Genomic DNA, 20415 nt, shown 5'->3' with positions numbered 1-20415 from the left:
AAAGGGACAAAGGCATGTAAATGCACAATAAAAGTAACTAAACACAAGACAAACTAATTAAAGGTACGCTTACAAATGCAGATAAAAAGCTAAAGATAGGAAGCAAGATAATCAAGACATTAGGAAAAAATATCAGACAACCACAGAAAGTACGGAAACTCCAAATAACACAAGAAATGGTTAAAAAAAATATTTATTCATTTATTTGCTCAAGCCCAACAGGTTTGATGGTGTTTGTTACCCATATGAATGGTCACGAGGGAAATGTGAGATAATTGGAGATGAGATAATTCACATATGAGTTGTTGCTAGAAAACTAACTGTTGGTTTTAGAAATTACTTACAATTGATGACAGGGTTTTTTTCTGTTTAAAAAATGCTGTCATAAATTCAACTCATCAACAGCCATCAGTAATTGCCAGAGAGTTGACAACAGAAGTTAACAGTTTTGGATAACCACTCTCTTGACGTGATCTCTTCACAAAGAATTAGAATAAAAAGGTCAGGTGATAACAAGGTGGAATGTAAAAGGTGAAAAAAAGAAAGGCTTTGACTTCCCAGAAAGGAGAACATAAAATCCAGACATAACCTCTTCAGGTTGTAACACAGAAAGAACAAGTTCAACATTAACTTTATTTTATTGTGGCTGTAACCTTCATTTTCCCTTCTACAGCCTGATCAGCATCTCTTTAATGTGTTGCCGTACAGATAAGAGTTTCTGCTCTGTGCAATGCTTCACTGAATTTGCCATATCTGAGCTGGGCCTTATTAATATTTGAAACAAGTAGTAACAGTAAATGTTTCCAATCAATAAACCGCATTTAACCTTTTTGTAATTTGAATATAATTTCAGAAGGGAAGCCACCTTTCAGTTTTAAATCGGTAGCAGACTCTCTGTCTGACATACAGAAATAAATAGTAAGTCTATGAGACGAGACAAAGAGGTGTTGTCATGGAGGGAAGTAGACGTTTGTCTAAGAGTCTGAGGTTTAACTCGGCTAAAACCCTCTCCATTTTGTACAGTCACTGCATTGTCATCTCTTCTCGCACACTCTGTCTGTTAGTTGGTGACCGATACCTTTAAAGGGAGATTTGGTCATAAAAAATTAACAAATCAGCGAACTGAGTTTGAGTTTCCTGTGACCTTTTCTGACTCAGTCCTGTCATTGTGTTTTGTTTCCCAGAATCGCCACAGGAGCGACAATCGAGTTAACAACCGAAAAGTCCAAGTCCTTATTGACAGAAAGTAAGTTTGTGTGTGTTTAGACACAGCGGTGTGTATGTGGGTGTGTGTGTGTGTTTGTGTGGGTGCTATGAATCATATCCTCATGCACGGATTCAAAGTATTTGATGTTTCAGCTCTGAAGCTGGATCCCAAATAGAGCATAGCTCACATATTTGAAATACTAGACATAAGCGCAACAACAAAACAAGTGCTGCCCACCATCCTGCAGCTGCTTCCTGTGGCTACATTGGAGCGCAAAAAGGAAAATACAGGTTCAAAAATATCCACTGCGCTTGGCTATTAACAGAAGAATTAAACATCGTACATCAAGTGAGATTCTAATTGTTTTAAGGCCTCAAAATTGCCATATGGGCTGTTATCGCAAGGCCTGTATACTGTGATGTGATGATGTTATAATCAAAAAAGAGATAAAGCTCCCATTTGTATTTTTACTTATGAAAGATGTGGTGGATAAAAATATTTTAACTTGTGTCTTCATTTCCTCCTGGCTGCCTTGCGTGTACTCACTGTTTAGTCCACATTGGGAAGCAGCTGCAGGACAAAGTTTACTTCCTGCTGATACAATGCCGCCTTCTGCTAAATACGCAAAATAAAGATCACTTCATTTTTAGGACTGGAGTAAATAGTTTATTTCACTGAAGCGTATGTCCCATTCATTATTCTGTGTTTAGCCACTGGGGAAGCAGCTGTGGTGCTGCATACCACAGTACATGTATTTATTGTGTTTTACATTTTGTTCTATTTTTCCATTTAGATTTGCTCTACTATATTTTGTGTACTTTTTTTCTGTTTAATTGAAAATTATCAGTAAATTACTGAGTGATTTTCTTCTTGTCATATATTGTTGTAATTTGCTAAGCTCTATTTTCTTATAAGTTGTGTTTAATATTTGTTCCTGTACGTCAGTTTTTTGGGGGGTTTTTTTGCAAAAATGAGGTATATCCTATCAGAAAAAGGAAAATGCTCAATAAAATTAAAACAAGCCGATTACATGGTTGTAATATTGTAATAATCATTTTATTAATACAATAAATAGTAATAATGGTTTAAAAATTAAGTAGTGCCATTAGTATCCAAGAAACCTTTTCAGTACATAAGTCATTATCAGAAATGTAGCTTCAAAAGAGGGTACAAGGTCTTTTACTTTGCTCCAGAGACTTTAACTTGATCAATTCAGTTTTATTTGTATACTCCCAAATCACAACAACAGTAGCATCAAGGTGCTTTTTATTGTAAGGTAAAGACCTACAGTAATACAGAGAACACAGAAAACCCTGATAACAAAAATATTGCAGCACTGTCTAAAATGTGATTTAAAAACAAAAGTGGTACTGGAATAAATAAATATTATTTTGAGTAATACATTTGGAAAGAATGTCTCGATGCATGCTCAGTCATCCAAAAGGTTGATTCTGTTCATCGGGACGTAGCGTTTTTAGTGGGAGAAACGTGACTACACAATGACTGAAACTGGCTCAGTATTTACGCTTTGACGCTCATCATCCACTGGAGTACAAACTGGGTGTCCGTTGATCATTGGTTGCTGATCAGTGGTCATGACAATTCGTATATTAATGATCAAGGAACTGACCTCACAGCCTATTGTTCATTCAGTGGGCTAATTTAAGCCTATGTGCAAATGTACTGTTTATATAATGATAACAAAGCTTGGCTGGGGAAAAAAAAAATACATGAAAATTCTTTACAATCTTTGAAAAACTGATGTGAAAATTATTCCTTTATGTTGTTTTGACATGTTAAAGATTACTGCAGATATTAAGAAAACCTACAAACTAGAAAGAGATCATCCTAAAAATATGTCAGCTGTGGGAATCTGAAACACCAACATGAGCAGAAACATGTAATGGGAAACTTGGCAAAGCATCCAGTTCCAGCCAACTATTAAAAACTCTCGCTATTATTGACAGATAAATACACAGAGAGATAATACAGGAAACTGGCAGGAACATCCAGCAAAAGGAAAATGACTAATATTAGGATGACCTTGGTGTTCAGTGGTTCTTTGTGAGCCCTCAGAGCATTTGTTTCCTGACAGTCTTCAAAGAAAAAGGAAAGTGATACTGTGCACACACACTTACCAACCTCTCCCTGTTCTCAGGCTACAGAGCGAGAAATGGATGAATGTCCAAGTGGGAGACATCATCAAACTAGAAAACAACCAGTTTGTTACAGTAAGTAAAGAATTAGAGGGTGGAAGTACTTCTTATTTGTTCGTTTTTCTCTTCCCCAACACATAGAATATAAACTGTATTTCATTGTGTTACAGTTTATTGTTGACTTCCTCTGGATGTTGTATTTTGTTCTTATGGGTTGACTCAGTGAACTTTTAGCATGTCTGTTAAAAGGAACAGAGCATAACCAAATTAGGTTTTGGGGAAGTTTTTTATATTGTAATTCTGATGTTTTCTAAAAGACAAAAGAACAATCAGAGATGTCAGTAAATCTAAAGTAAGTTTTTAGTTGAGTAATAAAATCCTCTGTCATTGACCACACACATTTTTACCATTCATAAATTCTTTGTAATTTCAGGCAGACCTCTTGTTGCTCTCCAGCAGTGAACCACTCAACCTTGTGTACATTGAGACAGCAGAACTCGATGGGTTAGTCTATTTTCCTCCTTTTTTACATCTAACCACATCCTTCTGTTCTCACTTCCACTTATGCAGCCGTCTTCCATCTTCCTCTTTTTTACTTTCTCGGCTTCTCTTCCTCAGAGAGACTAACCTGAAGGTGAGACAGGCCCTCCCAGTGACGGGAGACCTGGGGGATGATACTGAAAAACTGGCAGATTTTAATGGTGAGACTGTAAACACGCACACACAACCCCGTTCAGCTATCTTAGTGAGGACCCTCATTGACATAATGGTTTCCCTAGCCCCTTACCCTAACCCTAACCATTAAAAATGAATGCCTAACCCTAACCCTTATCCTTACCCTAAACCTAACCATAACCTAATTGTAACCCTGACACTAAAACCCCATTTTGAGCCTCAAAAATGCCTTTAAGTGCCTTCAAAAATGTGAGGACCGGGTTGTGTGTCCTCACAAGTGACTGCTGGTTCTCACAAGTATAGTAAAATGCAGATTTTGGTCCTCACAAAGATAGCTAGACAGGAACACACACACACACACACACACACACACACACACACACACACACACACACACACACACACATTTTTTCACTGTAATGCACTTTGATGTTAAATGTAAATGTGCTATATAAATAAAATGTACTTACCCTGTTAAGGTGTGAAAACGCAAAGAAAGAAAAAGTTCATCTTAGGCTCACGTATTTTCTAACCCATGGGTTTTTTTCTTAACCTTCATTTAACTTTAATTCATCTGAAGTAAATTTGTGAACAATATGGAGGTATTTTACTTTTTAAAATTGGTAGTGGTTGTACTCTTTCTAAATCTAAACCTGCTGTGTCTTTCCTTTCCTCAAGGTGAGGTGCGCTGTGAACCCCCCAACAACCGTCTAGACCGCTTCACAGGAGTGCTGACCTTCGCAGGTCAGAAATATTCACTTGACAATGAGAAAATCCTGCTGCGAGGCTGCACCCTGAGGAACACTGAGTGGTGCTTTGGACTGGTGCTGTTTGGAGGTCAGACACACATTAATAGGGAACTACTGTAATGGGAATTATGAAACTTGTGACTTCAGATCATTCTGTTTCCCTTTTGCAGGTCCAGAAACAAAGCTGATGCAGAACTGTGGGAAGAGCACGTTCAAGAGGACCAGTATAGACCGTCTAATGAATATCTTAGTCATCTTTGTGAGTGCATTTGTTTTATCACATCTCAGGGTCCTCAATAATTTATTGTTTTTTAATGAGATTTGTGAAGAAATGAGCTGACTGCTGCTGAGGTACTGAAGTCTAAGTTTACAGTTAAATCAGTTCATTACACTAGTTTCCCTTCTGCTAATGCACCGCAATTTTGTTTTTATTGGACATTCTCATCGCCAACACTAATGATTTGTTTAAAAGCAAAAGATCTGATGCAGTAGAGCAGTGCAAACAGGAGAAAGCAGGAAAACTGGTGATGTATCCGAGACCGTAAAGGGGATACATGCATAGTTTGCTCAGCAGCTTCAAGGTGCTGTGGAGTAGCTACTACCACAGCAAAGGAAGACAAAGCCATTAATTTAGTTGCATAAATCAGTATCACTCATTCTTAAAATGTAAAACTTTTAAACCAAACTTTAAACTACAGTCTGCCCTTTTTTTTAACTACATAATTGAATTACATTAAGTACTACAATTTGCCTTGTGGAATCAATAACGCATCTATAAATGTATTTATTTCTGTACATGGTCGTATGAAATGTTCCCTTTATTTGTGCAAAATCTGCATGAAATAACTTTATCCTCTTAAACAAGATCGCCGTGTTTTTTATTTTTAAGTCGGTCAGTTTACATTTGTAATCCTACCCACAAACGCTGATGCTCCACATACTTAATTAGTCAAATGCTTCTTTAAACAACAGAACAGTTTTCATCTGTGCTGAGGTAGTTCGATAATTATAAAGTTATATTAAAATGAAACAAATGAGCTTTTCTTTAAAAAAATAATAATGATATTTCAAAGTGACTCCAAACTTCTGATTAATATTAAAAATGTTTTGGTAGTTTATCATTACCGGCAATGAGAGATGGTTATAAATCTGTACAAGCTCGTACATGCACAACGTCACATGATGGGGTCGAGGAAGGTCCCGTAGTGGTTTCCCCCTGAACCCCTGGTGATGGTAATGACCCACATCTTTTTTCACACCATGGCTCATGTGACGACTCGCATGATCAATAGTAGGTCAATGACCCTCAGGACGACCTCCACTAGGGGTCATAGAGTACCTGGGACTCTCCACCATTTGTTTTTAGATCTGAAACTCCTCTCAGATGAGATCATCACAAACTCACTCGTCTTTTTATTTCAAGCTCTCAACATACAAATATGTTGCCTGCTTAAGCAGATCTTGGTTGTCTCAGTTTTGGATCTAGAACATTTGTGTTTGTGAGTTGTAGCTGAAGTTTATACACTAACAGAGGGTTTTTTTGTATTCCTAAATGACAAAATAAAGCCTCTTTCTACTCTTTCTGCAGATTTTTGGTTTCCTGGCCTTCATGTGCTCTGTCCTGGCGATAGGAAACTACATCTGGGAAAAAAGTGAGGGCTCACAGTTTACTGTCTTCCTGCCAAGGCTGGAGGATGATCCCGCTTTCTCGTCCTTTCTCACATTCTGGTCCTACGTCATCATCCTCAACACCGTGGTGCCCATATCTCTCTATGTGAGGTAATAAGTTTGAAATGATGCTTTTATTACCTTGTGTTACCTTTTTACAATGAATTTGACAAAATCAATACAAAAGAAAATGACTACACGTGCCTCTTTTCAATATTTGGTTGAAGTGTGGAGATCATTCGTCTGGGGAACAGCTTCTACATCGACTGGGACAGGAAAATGTACTATGCCCGCAATGACACCCCTGCTGAGGCTCGCACCACCACTCTGAACGAAGAGCTCGGCCAAATCAAATACGTCTTCAGTGACAAAACAGGAACACTCACCCAGAATATCATGATCTTCAACAAGTGCACTATTAACGGCAAATGCTATGGTAAGAGTTTTAGTCATAAAGTGTTTTTCAGTTGGATCAAGTTGAAACAAGAATCTACTGAGACTTTCTAAAAATGCATTTTTGGATTCCTTATTCAGAGAAGTTGGATGATTTTTCACGCACACAAAGGTTTATGTCAGCTGATGCTTTGTTCAACACAATCTCTTCATGTATAATAAAGTTTGATTAAAAATGTTATTCTGCTCTGCAGGAGATGTTTATGACTACACAGGCCAAAGACTAGAAATGAATGAGGTGAGTTTGCATATGCAGATTTAAAAATTAAATAAATAAAAAATAGGTTACTGGTCTGTATGACTGACTGACAGATGGCGTCTCCAATGCAGTGGTAAAGTTTGGATTCCCTGAAATAGAATTTTTGGATAGTTTGAAGGAAGGTAGTTAGGAGCAACATTGGACAGAATTCCTGGTCCCTGGTATGTTGAACAGTTTTCCTTTTAGACTACTGCTCCTTTACTTTCTGTGATTTCTATATTTAGACAGTTAAATAACCTTAGTTCTTTACAAGGTTTACAGTGATTTCACAGGATTATATTATTAAATTAGTTAAAGTTTCTGACACATTTCAGTGTTCTTATAACAGACTCAGTGTGCACTTCTCTCACCTCTCCTCATCAGCCTAAGCAGGTCCAGTTACATTTCTTTCCCTCTCTGTTTTATCCTTCTTTCTTTCTTACTTCTTTTTTTCTTGTTGTACACTTACTCCTGCAGTGTACAGACACAGTAGACTTCTCCTTCAATCCGTTAGCCGACTCTCGTTTCGTCTTCCACGACCATTCTCTGGTGGAGGCGGTGAAGCTGGAGAACCCGGAGGTCCACGCCTTCTTCAGGCTGCTGGCTCTCTGCCACACTGTCATGGCCGAGGAGAAGAAAGAAGGTGAGGACGGTACAAATGTTTCAATGAGCAGTTAAAAGGCAGTATGTGTGTTTTCCGGTCCTTTTTTTGTTCAGTAGTTTACTGTAGAGGTCCTCCAATGAAAAAGCTCTGGCTTGAAAATGATCAACGTGAAAGCATTTTTTGCTGCAGCCAGAATTATGAACTTTACTTAAATAATCATGGTTGCTCTGCTCAATATAAACTTTTTGTTCTCCAGGAGAGCTTTTCTACCAGGCCCAGTCGCCAGATGAGGGGGCTCTGGTGACAGCAGCCAGAAACTTTGGATTTGTCTTCCGCTCACGAACACCAGACAGTATTTCTATCGTGGAAATGGGAAAGCAGTGCAACTATGAACTCCTGGCCATCCTGGATTTCAACAATGTCCGCAAGAGGATGTCAGTCATAGGTATATACATACTATATATGTATCTATATATCTGTGTATGAGTTCCTATTTAGCTCTCATACAGACTGCTCTTTTTTCCACTGCAATTTGAAACATTGTTTGTTTTCATGTATGTAAATTTTTGTATCTAGTGAGGAGTCCAGAGGGCAACCTGTCTCTCTACTGCAAAGGTGCCGACACAATCATCTACGAAAGGCTGCACCAGTCCTGCAGCAAGCTGATGGATGTCACGACAGAACACCTTAATGTTAGTAGTATTTCTGTGTGTGTGTTCAAAGAGAGATATTTGACTCTGCTAGTCTATGCTAACTGCATTTGTACGTAGTTCATCCCAAAATGCATTTGCATTTGGGATGAACTTGCTTCCCTGGAGCAACAAATTATTGAATTTACATACTAGTACTTCTGATAATCATGATGAAAAACCTTCATTTGTATAATACTTTGCACTGTCCAAAATATCTGAGCGAGTCCAAAGATAACCAAGTTCAATCTCCACTAATGACCCAAATTTGAGGCAGTACTGACAGAATAAAGAGACATAACATAATAAATGTTTTTAAGTTCATTTTAAAGCAGCAGTTCAAACTAGTGGATTGTTAAGTGGAGTTGGGTACACATTAATTCTTGAGCATATCAATATAAGGCTGTAAAGGTAACAGGCACAACCTCTAAGTAAAGTGCTGTAAGTATAGCACTACTTTTTTTTTTTTTTTTTTTTTAAATAAACGTGTCAGTACATTCTTTATCTTACTGACAGGAAAGGAAATGAAAGATTTAAATTCATGCGTTATGGAAGAAGTTTGTTTGTGTGGGCTTGACATAAGATCAATTGCAGTTCTCATGGTCATCATAAATGTGGAGATATCCACCAGAGCTTCATTTGACTTTATTTGCCTTGTTTTAAATATTTGTATTTGGACAACAGTGGAGCTGTAGTGCAGGTACGTCAGAATAAGCTGCCATGTTCATAGTGCCTTTCTTTATTTTTCCTTCTTTCTGTTCTTTTTGTCCAAGTGAAGTTTTGGGAAAGATCTGATTAATTTCTCACTCTCATTTTTGCTCCTCTAATCTTGAGCTGAACACGAGTTTGACCTTTGTTTATATGTGCAAATGCCTTGAGCTTGTGCGTGGGTTTGTGAATTTGTGTGTGTACCTTCAAGTATCCAGCGTTCATCCATATAAGTATATGCATGTGGAATTTCTGCAGGAATTTGCAGGGGATGGGCTGCGGACTCTGGCGCTTGCTTACAAGGATCTGGATGAGGAGTACTTTAACCAGTGGATCCAGCGCCACCATGAGGCCAACACTGCACTGGAGGATAGAGAGGGCAAACTGGACCAGTTGTATGAGGAGATAGAGAAGGATCTCCTGGTAAGACGATTCAATTCAATTCAATTCAATTCAATTCAATTTTATTTATATAGCGCCAAATCACAACAAAAGTCGCCTCAAGGCGCTTTATATTGTACAGTAGATAGCACAATAATAAATACAGAGAAAAACCCAACAATCATATGACCCCTATGAGCAAGCACTTTGGCGACAGTGGGAAGGAAAAACTCCCTTTTAACAGGAAGAAACCTCCGGCAGAACCAGGCTCAGGGAGGGGCGGTGCCATCTGCTGCGACCGGTTGGGGTGAAAGAAGAAAAACAGGATAAAGACATGCTGTGGAAGAGAGACAGAGATTAATAACAGATATGATTCGATGCAGAGAGGTCTGTTAACACATAGTGAGTGAGAAAGGTGAGTGGAAAGGAAAAACTCAATGCATCATGGGAATCCCCGGCAGCCTACGTCTATTGCAGCATAACTAAGGGAGGATTCAGGGTCACCTGGTCCAGCCCTAACTACATGCTTTAGCAAAAAGGAAAGTTTTAAGCCTAATCTTGAAAGTAGAGATAGTGTCTGTCTCCTGAATCCAAACTGGAAGCTGGTTCCACAGAAGAGGGGCCTGAAAACTGAAGGCTCTGCCTCCCATTCTACTTTTAAATACTCTAGGAACAACAAGTAGGCCTGCAGAGTGAGAGCGAAGTGCTCTAATGGGGTGATATGGTACTACAAGGTCATTAAGATAAGATGGGGCCTGATTATTTAAGACCTTGTATGTGAGGAGCAAGATTTTGAATTCAATTCTGGATTTAACAGGAAGCCAATGAAGGGAAGCCAAAACAGGAGAAATATGCTCTCTCTTTCTAATCCCTGTCAGGACTCTTGCTGCAGCATTTTGGATCAGCTGAAGGCTTTTCAGGGAGTTTTTAGGACATCCTGATAATAGTGAATTACAGTAGTCCAGCCTGGAAGTAATAAATGCATGAACTAGTTTTTCAGCATCACTCTGAGACAGGATATTTCTAATTTTAGAGATGTTGCGCAAATGGAAGAAAGCAGTCTTACATATTTGTTTAATATGTGCGTTGAAGGATATATCCTGGTCAAAATGACTCAAGGTTCCTCACAGCATTACTGGAGGCCAAGGTAATGCCATCCAGAGTAAGAATCTGCTTAGATATCATATTTCTAAGATTTTCAGGGCCGAGTACAATAACCTCAGTTTTATCTGAATTAAGAAGCAGAAAGTTAGCGGCCATCCAGGTCTTTATGTCTTTAAGACATTCCTGTAGTTTAACTAATTGATGTGTGTTACCTGGCTTCATGGATAGATAGAGCTGCGTGTCATCTGCATAGCAGTGAAAATTTATGCTATGTCTTCTAATGATGCTGCCTAAGGGAAGCATGTATAATGTAAATAGAATTGGTCCTAGCACTGAACCCTGTGGAACACCATAATTGACCTTAGTGTGTGAAGAGGACTCTCCATTTACTTGAACAAATTGGAGTCTATTAGATAGATATGATACAAACCACTGCAGCGCAGTACCTGTAATACCTACAGCATGTTCTAATCGCTCTAATAGGATATTATGGTCAACAGTATCGAACGCAGCACTGAGGTCTAGCAGGACAAGCACAGAGATGAGTCCACTGTCAGAGGCCATAAGAAGATCATTTGTAACCTTCACTAAAGCTGTGAACGATAAAGGCAGCTCATACTGTAAAAACATAACTGCGTGGTAAGATGGACAACATTCTGATTATGTGTGTGTTCTGTGTGTGTTCAGCTGCTTGGAGCAACAGCCATAGAGGACAAGTTGCAAGATGGAGTACCTCAGACTATTGAGCAGCTGTCTAAGGCTGACATCAAAATCTGGGTTTTGACCGGTGACAAACAAGGTACACAACTTTGATTAAGATGGAACTTAATGCGTATGGGGAACAGACTCCAGTCCTCCTGGGACACACACACGGTGATGTTGATTGTCTGTGTTGCAGAAACTGCAGAGAACATTGGTTACTCATGCAACTTGCTACGGGAAGAAATGAATGATGTCTTCATCATCTCGGGCAACTCACTTGAGGATGTCCGGCAGGAACTGAGGTCAGAGGAAATTTTCATTTTAGACTGAACATGTCTTACTATCTCATTATGACAGGTTTTCATATACCGTTGATTTTTTTTTTTCTAGAAATGCCCGAACCTCCATGAAGCCAGATGCAGCTGAGAATTCAGTGTTTTTACCTGAAATGGATAAAGGTGTGAAAGTGGTCACAGACGAGGTGGTGAATGGGGAGTATGGCCTGGTCATCAACGGACACAGTTTGGTAGATACATACATAAAATTTCTGTTTATGTGCATGCTGTCATGGCCTGTTATTACTTTTCTTGCTTACTGTAAACTTTTAAAGATGTGCTAACGTTGCTGCCATATGCAAATGCTGTCCCCAGTTTCTTACTTAGAGCCTATTTTGAGTCCAGAAATTTTGGACTTCTTATGGAGTATGAAGGATGTGCTCATGTTTCAGTCTTTGTTAACAGTCAGGGCTGCTCTGACAGTCACACGTTTTTTATTGCCTGTCTTCTTCTAAGCTCATCCTTTTCTTACCCCCTCTGTCCCTCAGGCATACGCTTTGGAGCACAGCCTGGAGCTGGAGTTCCTGAGGACGGCGTGCATGTGTAAAGCAGTGATCTGCTGCAGGGTGACTCCTCTGCAGAAGGCTCAGGTGGTCGAGCTGGTGAAGAAGTACAAGAAGGCAGTCACACTGGCAATTGGAGATGGAGCCAATGATGTCAGCATGATCAAAGGTAGCAGAAGAGACTCAAACTGCTTCATATGAACCTCATGTTTGTTCTCCAATGCTTTCCAAGTTTGGAAAACTTTTCCAAACTTTTCCCCTTATACTCATCCATTAACTCAAATATCAATAAATATATATATATATATAGTGTGTATATATATATATGTGTGTGTATATATATATGTGTGTGTGTGTATATATATATATATATATGTGTGTGTATATGTATATATATGTGTATATATATATATATATATATATATATATATAACAGCAGGGTGCAAGATGCTAGCAGGCAAGGCATACATGGAGCGCCATAACCAAGTGGCCGGCATAGTGTACAGGAACATCTGTGCCGAGTATAACCTGGAAGTCCCGAGGTCAAAATGGGAGATGCCCCCAAGGGTGGTGGAGAATGACCGAGCTAAGATCCTGTGGGACTTCCAGATGCAGACGGACAAAATGGTGGTGGCTAACCAACCGGACATAGTGGTGGTAGACAAACAGAAGAAGACGGCTGTAGTGATCGATGTAGCAGTTCGAATGACAGCAATATCAGGAAGAAGGAACACGAGAAGCTGGAGAAATACCAAGGGCTCAGAGAAGAGCTCGAGAGGATGTGGAGGGTGAAGGTGACGGTGGTCCCGTGGTAATCGGAGCACTAGGTGCGGTGACTCCCAAGCTAGGCGAGTGGCTCCAGCAGATCCCGGGAACAACATCGGAGATCTCTGTCCAGAAGAGCGCAGTCCTGGGAACAGCTAAGATACTGCGCAGGACCCTCAAGCTCCCAGGCCTCTGGTAGAGGACCCGAGCTTGAAGGATAAACCGCCATGGGGCGCTGGGTGTTTTTTTATATATATATATATATATATATATATATATATATATATATATATATATATATATATATATATATATATATATATATATATATATATATATATATATATATATATATATATATATATATATATATATATATATATATATATATATATATATATATATATATATATATATATATATATATATATATATATATATATATATATATGTATATATATATATATATATATATATATATATATATATATATATATATATATGTATATGTATGTATATATATATGTATATGTATATATGTAGTATCTTCATTTCGTTTCAGAAAAACTAAGATACTCTTTTTTTTCATTCTCATTTTTTTCCCCACACAGCGGCTCATATAGGTGTGGGCATCTCAGGCCAGGAGGGCATGCAGGCTGTCCTGTCCAGCGATTACTCCTTTGCCCAGTTCCGTTTCCTGCAGCGCCTCCTGCTGGTGCACGGCCGTTGGTCCTACCTGCGCATGTGCAAGTTCTTGCGCTACTTCTTCTACAAAAACTTCACCTTCACCTTCGTCCATTTCTGGTTTGCCTTCTTCTGCGGTTTCTCTGCGCAGGTGAGAGAGGATTAGTTACAAAATTATGATCAAGCCATTGCAGAAATGCCTTTAATCTGCATTTTTCTTGAAGTCAGTGGGGCTTAAAAATCAGACTAAATATAATATGACATTCAATTTATAAATAATGGTCCCATTTAGAGTAAAATTTACTATAAATATTGTTATGCTATATGAGCATTAGTTGTAATTCATTTTAGATGGTGGCATCTGATCAGAAATTATATATATAAATAAACACTCACACACATTGTGTGTCATGAAAAGGCAGAAAAAAACAGAGAAGTCATAGTGAGATCTGAATTTTAGTATGTAAATGGGAATGGAAGGGGTAGAAAAAAACCCTAAACTGTCCTAAAAGTGTGAACAGCAGACATGTTATCAACGATTTGTGTTTATACAGTAATTTAAAAAAATGAGACATGAAGCAGAATAACACCAGTTACACCAGAGCCTAGGTACAGTCTATGTAAATAAGAAAAAGACCAAATTATTTTGAAAGGAAAATAAGAGATACAAAAAATAACATCAATTTACAAATTTCAAATACGATGCTGCGCATTTTGAATGATAATGTGAAGTCTGTTAACGTACTTCATTTCAATTGAGTCCAAAAAATGGAGAAGTTGGTTAAAGGTCCACTTCTGTTTTTGCTTTTCAGACCGTGTATGATGAGTGGTTTATAACGCTCTACAATCTGATGTACACAGCGCTGCCTGTACTGGGAATGAGTCTATTTGATCAGGTAATGGGATCATCTGTATGTATGAAAATATCATGGCCATAAATCTGAGCTCAAATGAATTCCTGCCCGCCAAATAAAAGGAAAAAGAAACCCCCCCAAAAACAAACTCAAACCAACTAAAAAAGGATCTAATGTCTTTGTCTCCCCCTGCTGGTTAGGATGTGAATGACGTGTGGAGTTTCCAGCATCCTCAGCTCTATGTTCCAGGTCAACTCAACCTGTACTTCAGCAAGAAGTCCTTCTTCAAGTGTGCCCTCCACAGCTGCTACAGCTCCTTGGTGCTCTTTTTTATCCCCTATGCTGCTATGTATGACACAGTGAGGGATGATGGGAAGGACATCGCTGACTACCAGTCCTTCGCCCTCCTCACTCAGACATGTCTGCTGTTTGCCGTCAGCATCCAGGTATCCAGAAACCTTTCTTTTGCATAATTTTTCAAATGTTTATTTGTTTATTGTAAAACGTATATAACTCTAAAACCTGCTTGCTGTCTTTGCCCATAGCTGGGGTTTGAGATGTCCTACTGGACAGCAGTTAACACGTTCTTTGTGTTGGGAAGCCTGGCGATGTACTTTGCTGTCACATTCACCATGTACAGTAACGGCATGTTCACCATATTGCCATCAGCCTTCCCTTTCATAGGTGAGTGACAAACTTGCCATCTCTGACAGCTTTGAGTACCCAATCCATAAATGTAATGATGTGTTTTATTGACTGCATGTCTGCTCCAGCTGCTCATTCCTTTATATGAGGCTAAAGTTAATCTCAAGTAATTCAAATAAGACTAACAGTGTTTGAATTGTGTTTGGTATCTTTGCAGAACATCTGCTTTATGAGCTCACGTGGTAGTGGCTTTCAACATGTTTGTTTTTCTCACTAAATTGATCTACATAGTCTTGGAAAGTTGTAAAATTTGGGATAAAATACAAAATTCTAATCAACATTCATTTTTTCTTAAATTGAAACAGTTCTGTTTTAATACTTTAAAATATGACAAATTAAAGCATTACTTTTTTCAAATAAAATCTCCTTCTTGATATAAAGGCCTTTCTTTTTAGGCTACCACAATGTGCAACAATATTTGACAGTCTGAGTGTCTTCAGACTGGGAAAAGCTGAGACACCGTTTGAAGTAACACACAATCCTCTAAGAGCTTTTACTGTTTCAACCTGGTCTTTTACATTAGATACCTCTATATACTGAGGTGTCAGTATTTAAGGAGGTCTGAAATGACAAGGCTGTGGGGCCTTTTTGGGTCACAATGATCTGTGGCGAACTGTCTTGTTGTCTAGGAAAAAAAAAAAAAAATTTAAGATGATTTACAATGATTTTAATAACAAGATATTTATAAGCCATAATTAAAAAACCGCTTTGGGGGAAAGGATAAATTTAAGAACAGAGATACTGCACTCTAACACATCACCTGTAATACAATCTCTTAAAATGAGTATTTCCACGTGAGGACAGCCTGGTCTTACTAAATGTTCATGTGTGTCTAAACATTTAAAATAATATTGATCCCAAGTTTTCGTCTTTTTTTTTTTTTTATTATTTTTGCCTCAATACATGAACATTTGTAACCTTTACTAAAGTGGACCTACTACACCTATTAGCTATTTTTATTTGTGGACTCCACTAATACTAATTATCCTTTCTAATGACTCATCTGTTGTTAGGAGAAAAATCCATTATTCTCCATGTTTTCATTGCTCTGAAGGTTAACAGGTTAATTTGATATCCATAGAATAAAACAGATTTCATATATAGGGATAAAAGTTTGGGCCAGATAGGAGTACTGTAAATAAAAACTCTTCACACCTGTAATAATACAAACCTTATGTATGTGTGTCTTTATTCAGGAACAGCACGAAACTCCCTAAACCAGCCCAACGTTTGGCTGACGATCTTCCTCACTTCCATCCTGTGTGTCCTTCCCGTCATTACCAACCGTTACCTGATGATTCAGCTCTGCCCCACCATCAATGATAAGGTAGCAGAGAAGATGCAGCTCTACCTGCTGTGCTTGACTATCATGGAAAACTCACACCTCCACTTTTAGGTGTTAGACTTTTTAAGAATCTGCCAGGAAGCTAGTTTAAATTAGTAAGATGCTTCCTCCTCTCAGTGTGACTTTCGGTTTCTGAGGAAATCATCTTCAGTGTCCTTTTCAAACTCTAGCCAATAAACAAGTGTCAAAAAACAGAGAAAAGGTCTATTTATAGTAAAGTTTTACTCACAACAAAGTAATCTAGAAAGTGGCATAGAAAACTACTCGAAACTAATTCATCCTACTTTAACAGTGCTAACTTGCCAAAAACAAGTACAGGTTAAAAAGCAGAGCTTATTGAGAATCAATGTGATCATTCATTCAAGGGGCAGTATGTTGAATTGCAGTTTGAGGGTGCAGCTTGAATTCTGTCTACCTGAGATACAAGACAGACAAACAAGACGTGATTCATCCTTTAACTAGTTTATTTGGATAGATGTGTTTACTCCTGAGATTCAAACCCACGGCTCTCAGTTTCTCAAAGGATTTGTCTTTTTAAAGGTTTTCTCACATATACAATATGTTTAAGATGGACTCATTAACCTTCTGGCTTCTTATTTAACTAAATGTTTCCTTAAAACACCCACTCCTGCATTATAACTGTCTCATTTCCTCCCCAAACGTTAGGTTATGTTCAAAGTGAGGCAGGCCAAAGCGACACCTGCTCCACCAACTCGACGTGCCCGCATCCGTCGCACCAGCTCCCGCCGTTCGGGCTACGCCTTCTCGCATGCACAGGGCTATGGGGACCTGGTGACATCGGGTCGGTTCCTGCGGCGTCCTGCCCTGACACGATCTTCTGGTTTCACCCACGCAGGCCGCACCACTACTAGCTTCAGTCCAATGGGACGATCGGCTGGTTACAGCCCAACGGGACGTCCTCAGAATAACAAGGTCCCAGACGTGGAGGTGACTTCACTGCAGATGTATAGGACAATCACAGATTCTGCTCCCTGACGAACAACACATTTAGGAGTCTTTGGAGAAATATGGGAGCAAATAATTAACTACTGACTGGAAAGCTACATGATGTTGGCAGCCAGAAGTGTTCAAAGGTCCTATTTGTTGCAATGAAGAGCTTGCTTGGGCTTTCCGGAGAAGTTCATGTCAAAGATTTTTCATACCTGCCCGACACAGAAGACGAGGTTTGAAGAGTACATGACTTTAGGTCCTTACATTTTTCTCTGAAATGGTGTCATCAAAGGGAACTACAGCAACAAATGTAGCCATTATGATGGGTATATGAATCGTATTCTTAAGATGCCAGCGGATGAGAGGGTGATTAATGAAACCTTTCTGTCAATATAGATAACAACAGGATGCTTTGTCTTCAAATAGGACAGGAAACAATATGTCATCATGTTTACAGGCTACCCAGTCTATCTGGGAGTCCAGCTGGAAAGCAGTGTTTGCAGAGGAAATAACGAGCAAAGCCATGTTGCACAAGATATTGACTTTTTAAAATCTTTTTAAAGCATTTTATTTTCTTAATTTGAAAGCTGTACAAGCGGTCAGCACTTTGGCTGTGTCACAGTGGCAGTGGGGAATAACCAAACATATCATAAACTGCTTCTTCTAATACAGTACCATATTAAGGGCCCAGGGGTGGAGTGGGGTGTAATTCCCAGAGAAGAAAACTCATAATTTTACAAGAAAAATGTCGAGGAATCGCATCCCTTAACTCTAAGGTTTGGTAAAACCAAAAAGTCACAGAAAGTAAATTTTGGTATGTTGATAGAGTCAGTTGAGTCTTTTTTAAACATTGCTATTGATCCAAAAATGAATGAAAACATTTCGATGGAGAGAGATGTCGTTGGCGTTGTAGCAACATTTGTACAAAATTTAAATTTGTGAGGTCCCTGGCCCATAATGACTTTATTTATTTTATTAAAGTTGAGTGGCCTGAATACCCAGAGGTGGGTAGATTAGCCAAAAAATGTACTCAATAGTAGCACTACCTCAACATAGTTTTACTCAAGTAAAAGTAAAAAGTAGCCGTCCAAGAAATTACTCAAGTAACAGTAAAAAAGTAATTAGTGAAAACGGCTACTTGAGTACTGATTAACTGATAATAACATCTGATTTAATGTTTAAAAATGAGATAATCAGACAGACAAAAATATAAAATTTTATACTGAAAAGCAAAATAAAAATATTACATATAAAAAACATAATTACAAATTAATAAATCTATTTTTTTCAAAATCAATATGAAACTAATATTTAGAGAAGGTAATATAAATATATGCTAAAATTGGGTAAAGTACTTCCAGTAACAATACATGGTGATACTTTACTTCTCCGAATGGCACAACAGGCTCAGCAGATAGAATAACGTTAAAACAACAAACCTTATGTACAAACAACAAGTCTCACTTTGATATAAACTGTAGGCTACGTCCACACGTACACGGGTATTTTTGAAAATGGAGATTTTCCGTTTTCGTTTTTAAAAAAAATCCCGTCCACGCGTAAAAGCCAAAAACGAAGGAAAACGCTGCTAGGAACATGCCAAAGCAGCAGGTGGCGATATATTCCTAACCGTGTAGAAATGTTTGCCAATCAGAAGTCTAGGAGCCTGGGTGGGAAAGAGTAAACAAAGATGGCGCATAGAAGCAGAACTGAGTCCTATGTGTGGAGGGACAGTAACTGTGTGTTTATGTAAGCATTGAAACACTGCATAGAGTAAAATTAACAGTAATGGTATTTTGTCTAAGTCCGCCATTGTAGAAATTCATTTCACCGAAACAATACCCTGGCGCACAGTGTGACATCAAAAAAGGCGCACACCTTTGACGCTGCGTTTTCTCCGTTTTCCTCGTCCACAGGTAAACGCAAAAACGGAGTTTTCGAAAATCTCCACCCTGGCAGTTTTTAAAAATCTCCGTTTTCAGTGACCGAAAACGCCGTTTACGTGTGGACGAAAGGTGCAAACGCACAGAAAAATCTGCGTTTTCAAAAATACCCGTGTACGTGTGGACATAGCCTGTGTCTCATGCATTTTTGGTTAAAACATGTTTATTATTCATTAAATGAAGTTACTCACACTGAGTAGTAAGATTTTTTTTCCTCAAGTAAGAGTAGCAAGACTTCATAATATTATTACTCAAGTAAAAGTAAAAAGTACAGTGTAGAAAAGTTCCTCCTGAAAGCATTTTTTTTTCTTCCAAAAAGTTACTCAAGTAAATGTAATTAGTTACTACCCACCTCTGTGAATACCCCATCATACACCAAAGTAAAAAGCAATAATGATAACAATGTTTATATGGCCATAATATTCCGCTTTTAACAAAGGTTTACACTTTGTGTGTTTGTTTGTTTGTTTTTGTTGTTGTTTTGTTTTTTTAAATTTGTGTTTATTGTTTTCTTGTGTGCTGAAAGCATTTCACCAAACTTGCTGAATTTGGGAAAACTTTGCAAAAAATATCTTATTTTTGATTTACATCCAAACTGTTTAGATATTTAAATGGAAAATAAATCCTGGAGTATAATGAGGCATACTCTTTGCTTCAGTCAAGGGCGTAGATTTGGTTTTGGTTTTGGTGGGGACGGATGATACAACCACCGAACCCTGCACGGCTCCTTTTTTTTTCTTTTTTTGTCTTTGCTTTTTGATAAAAAAAGCAGAATTATACTTGCCTACATATGCTATTCTACATGCTTTTAAACCATTTAAAATTACAATTCATATGTGAATTATATAATGTTAAATTACTATTAAACAAATGACTAAGTATTTTAGACTTTCGTTTACTTCAGCCATATTCCATATAAATCAGGTATCATACAAAAATAAAAATAGCTTCAAATAGAGTCATGACAATAAAAGAATTTGACTTTAAGGACTTAAC

General features: G+C 38.2%; 1 protein-coding gene across 1 annotated transcript in view; it reads left to right on the top strand.

The window, feature by feature from the left end:
* The window catches only part of LOC116313599 (phospholipid-transporting ATPase ID-like), a 53500-nt gene extending 34090 nt beyond the window's left edge, over positions 1–19410 (top strand). The window contains exons 6-28 of the mRNA XM_039621209.1: positions 1185–1246; positions 3366–3438; positions 3797–3867; positions 3982–4064; positions 4717–4875; positions 4958–5046; positions 6376–6566; positions 6683–6891; positions 7103–7146; positions 7624–7789; positions 8007–8195; positions 8327–8442; positions 9406–9570; positions 11320–11431; positions 11531–11636; positions 11725–11860; positions 12158–12341; positions 13549–13772; positions 14434–14517; positions 14676–14921; positions 15021–15159; positions 16377–16507; positions 17192–19410. Coding sequence (XP_039477143.1) covers positions 1185–1246; positions 3366–3438; positions 3797–3867; positions 3982–4064; positions 4717–4875; positions 4958–5046; positions 6376–6566; positions 6683–6891; positions 7103–7146; positions 7624–7789; positions 8007–8195; positions 8327–8442; positions 9406–9570; positions 11320–11431; positions 11531–11636; positions 11725–11860; positions 12158–12341; positions 13549–13772; positions 14434–14517; positions 14676–14921; positions 15021–15159; positions 16377–16507; positions 17192–17521 — 3309 coding nt within the window. The 3' untranslated portion in view covers positions 17522–19410. The remainder of the gene's footprint in view (positions 1–1184; positions 1247–3365; positions 3439–3796; positions 3868–3981; positions 4065–4716; positions 4876–4957; positions 5047–6375; positions 6567–6682; positions 6892–7102; positions 7147–7623; positions 7790–8006; positions 8196–8326; positions 8443–9405; positions 9571–11319; positions 11432–11530; positions 11637–11724; positions 11861–12157; positions 12342–13548; positions 13773–14433; positions 14518–14675; positions 14922–15020; positions 15160–16376; positions 16508–17191) is intronic.
* The last annotated feature ends 1005 nt before the right edge of the window (positions 19411–20415 follow it).

The sequence above is a fragment of the Oreochromis aureus genome, linkage group 12 (genome assembly GCF_013358895.1).
Source record: "Oreochromis aureus strain Israel breed Guangdong linkage group 12, ZZ_aureus, whole genome shotgun sequence".
NCBI lineage: Eukaryota > Metazoa > Chordata > Actinopteri > Cichliformes > Cichlidae > Oreochromis > Oreochromis aureus.
The sequence above is the reverse complement of the archived record's forward strand: the minus strand, read 5'-3'. Positions and strand labels throughout refer to the sequence as shown.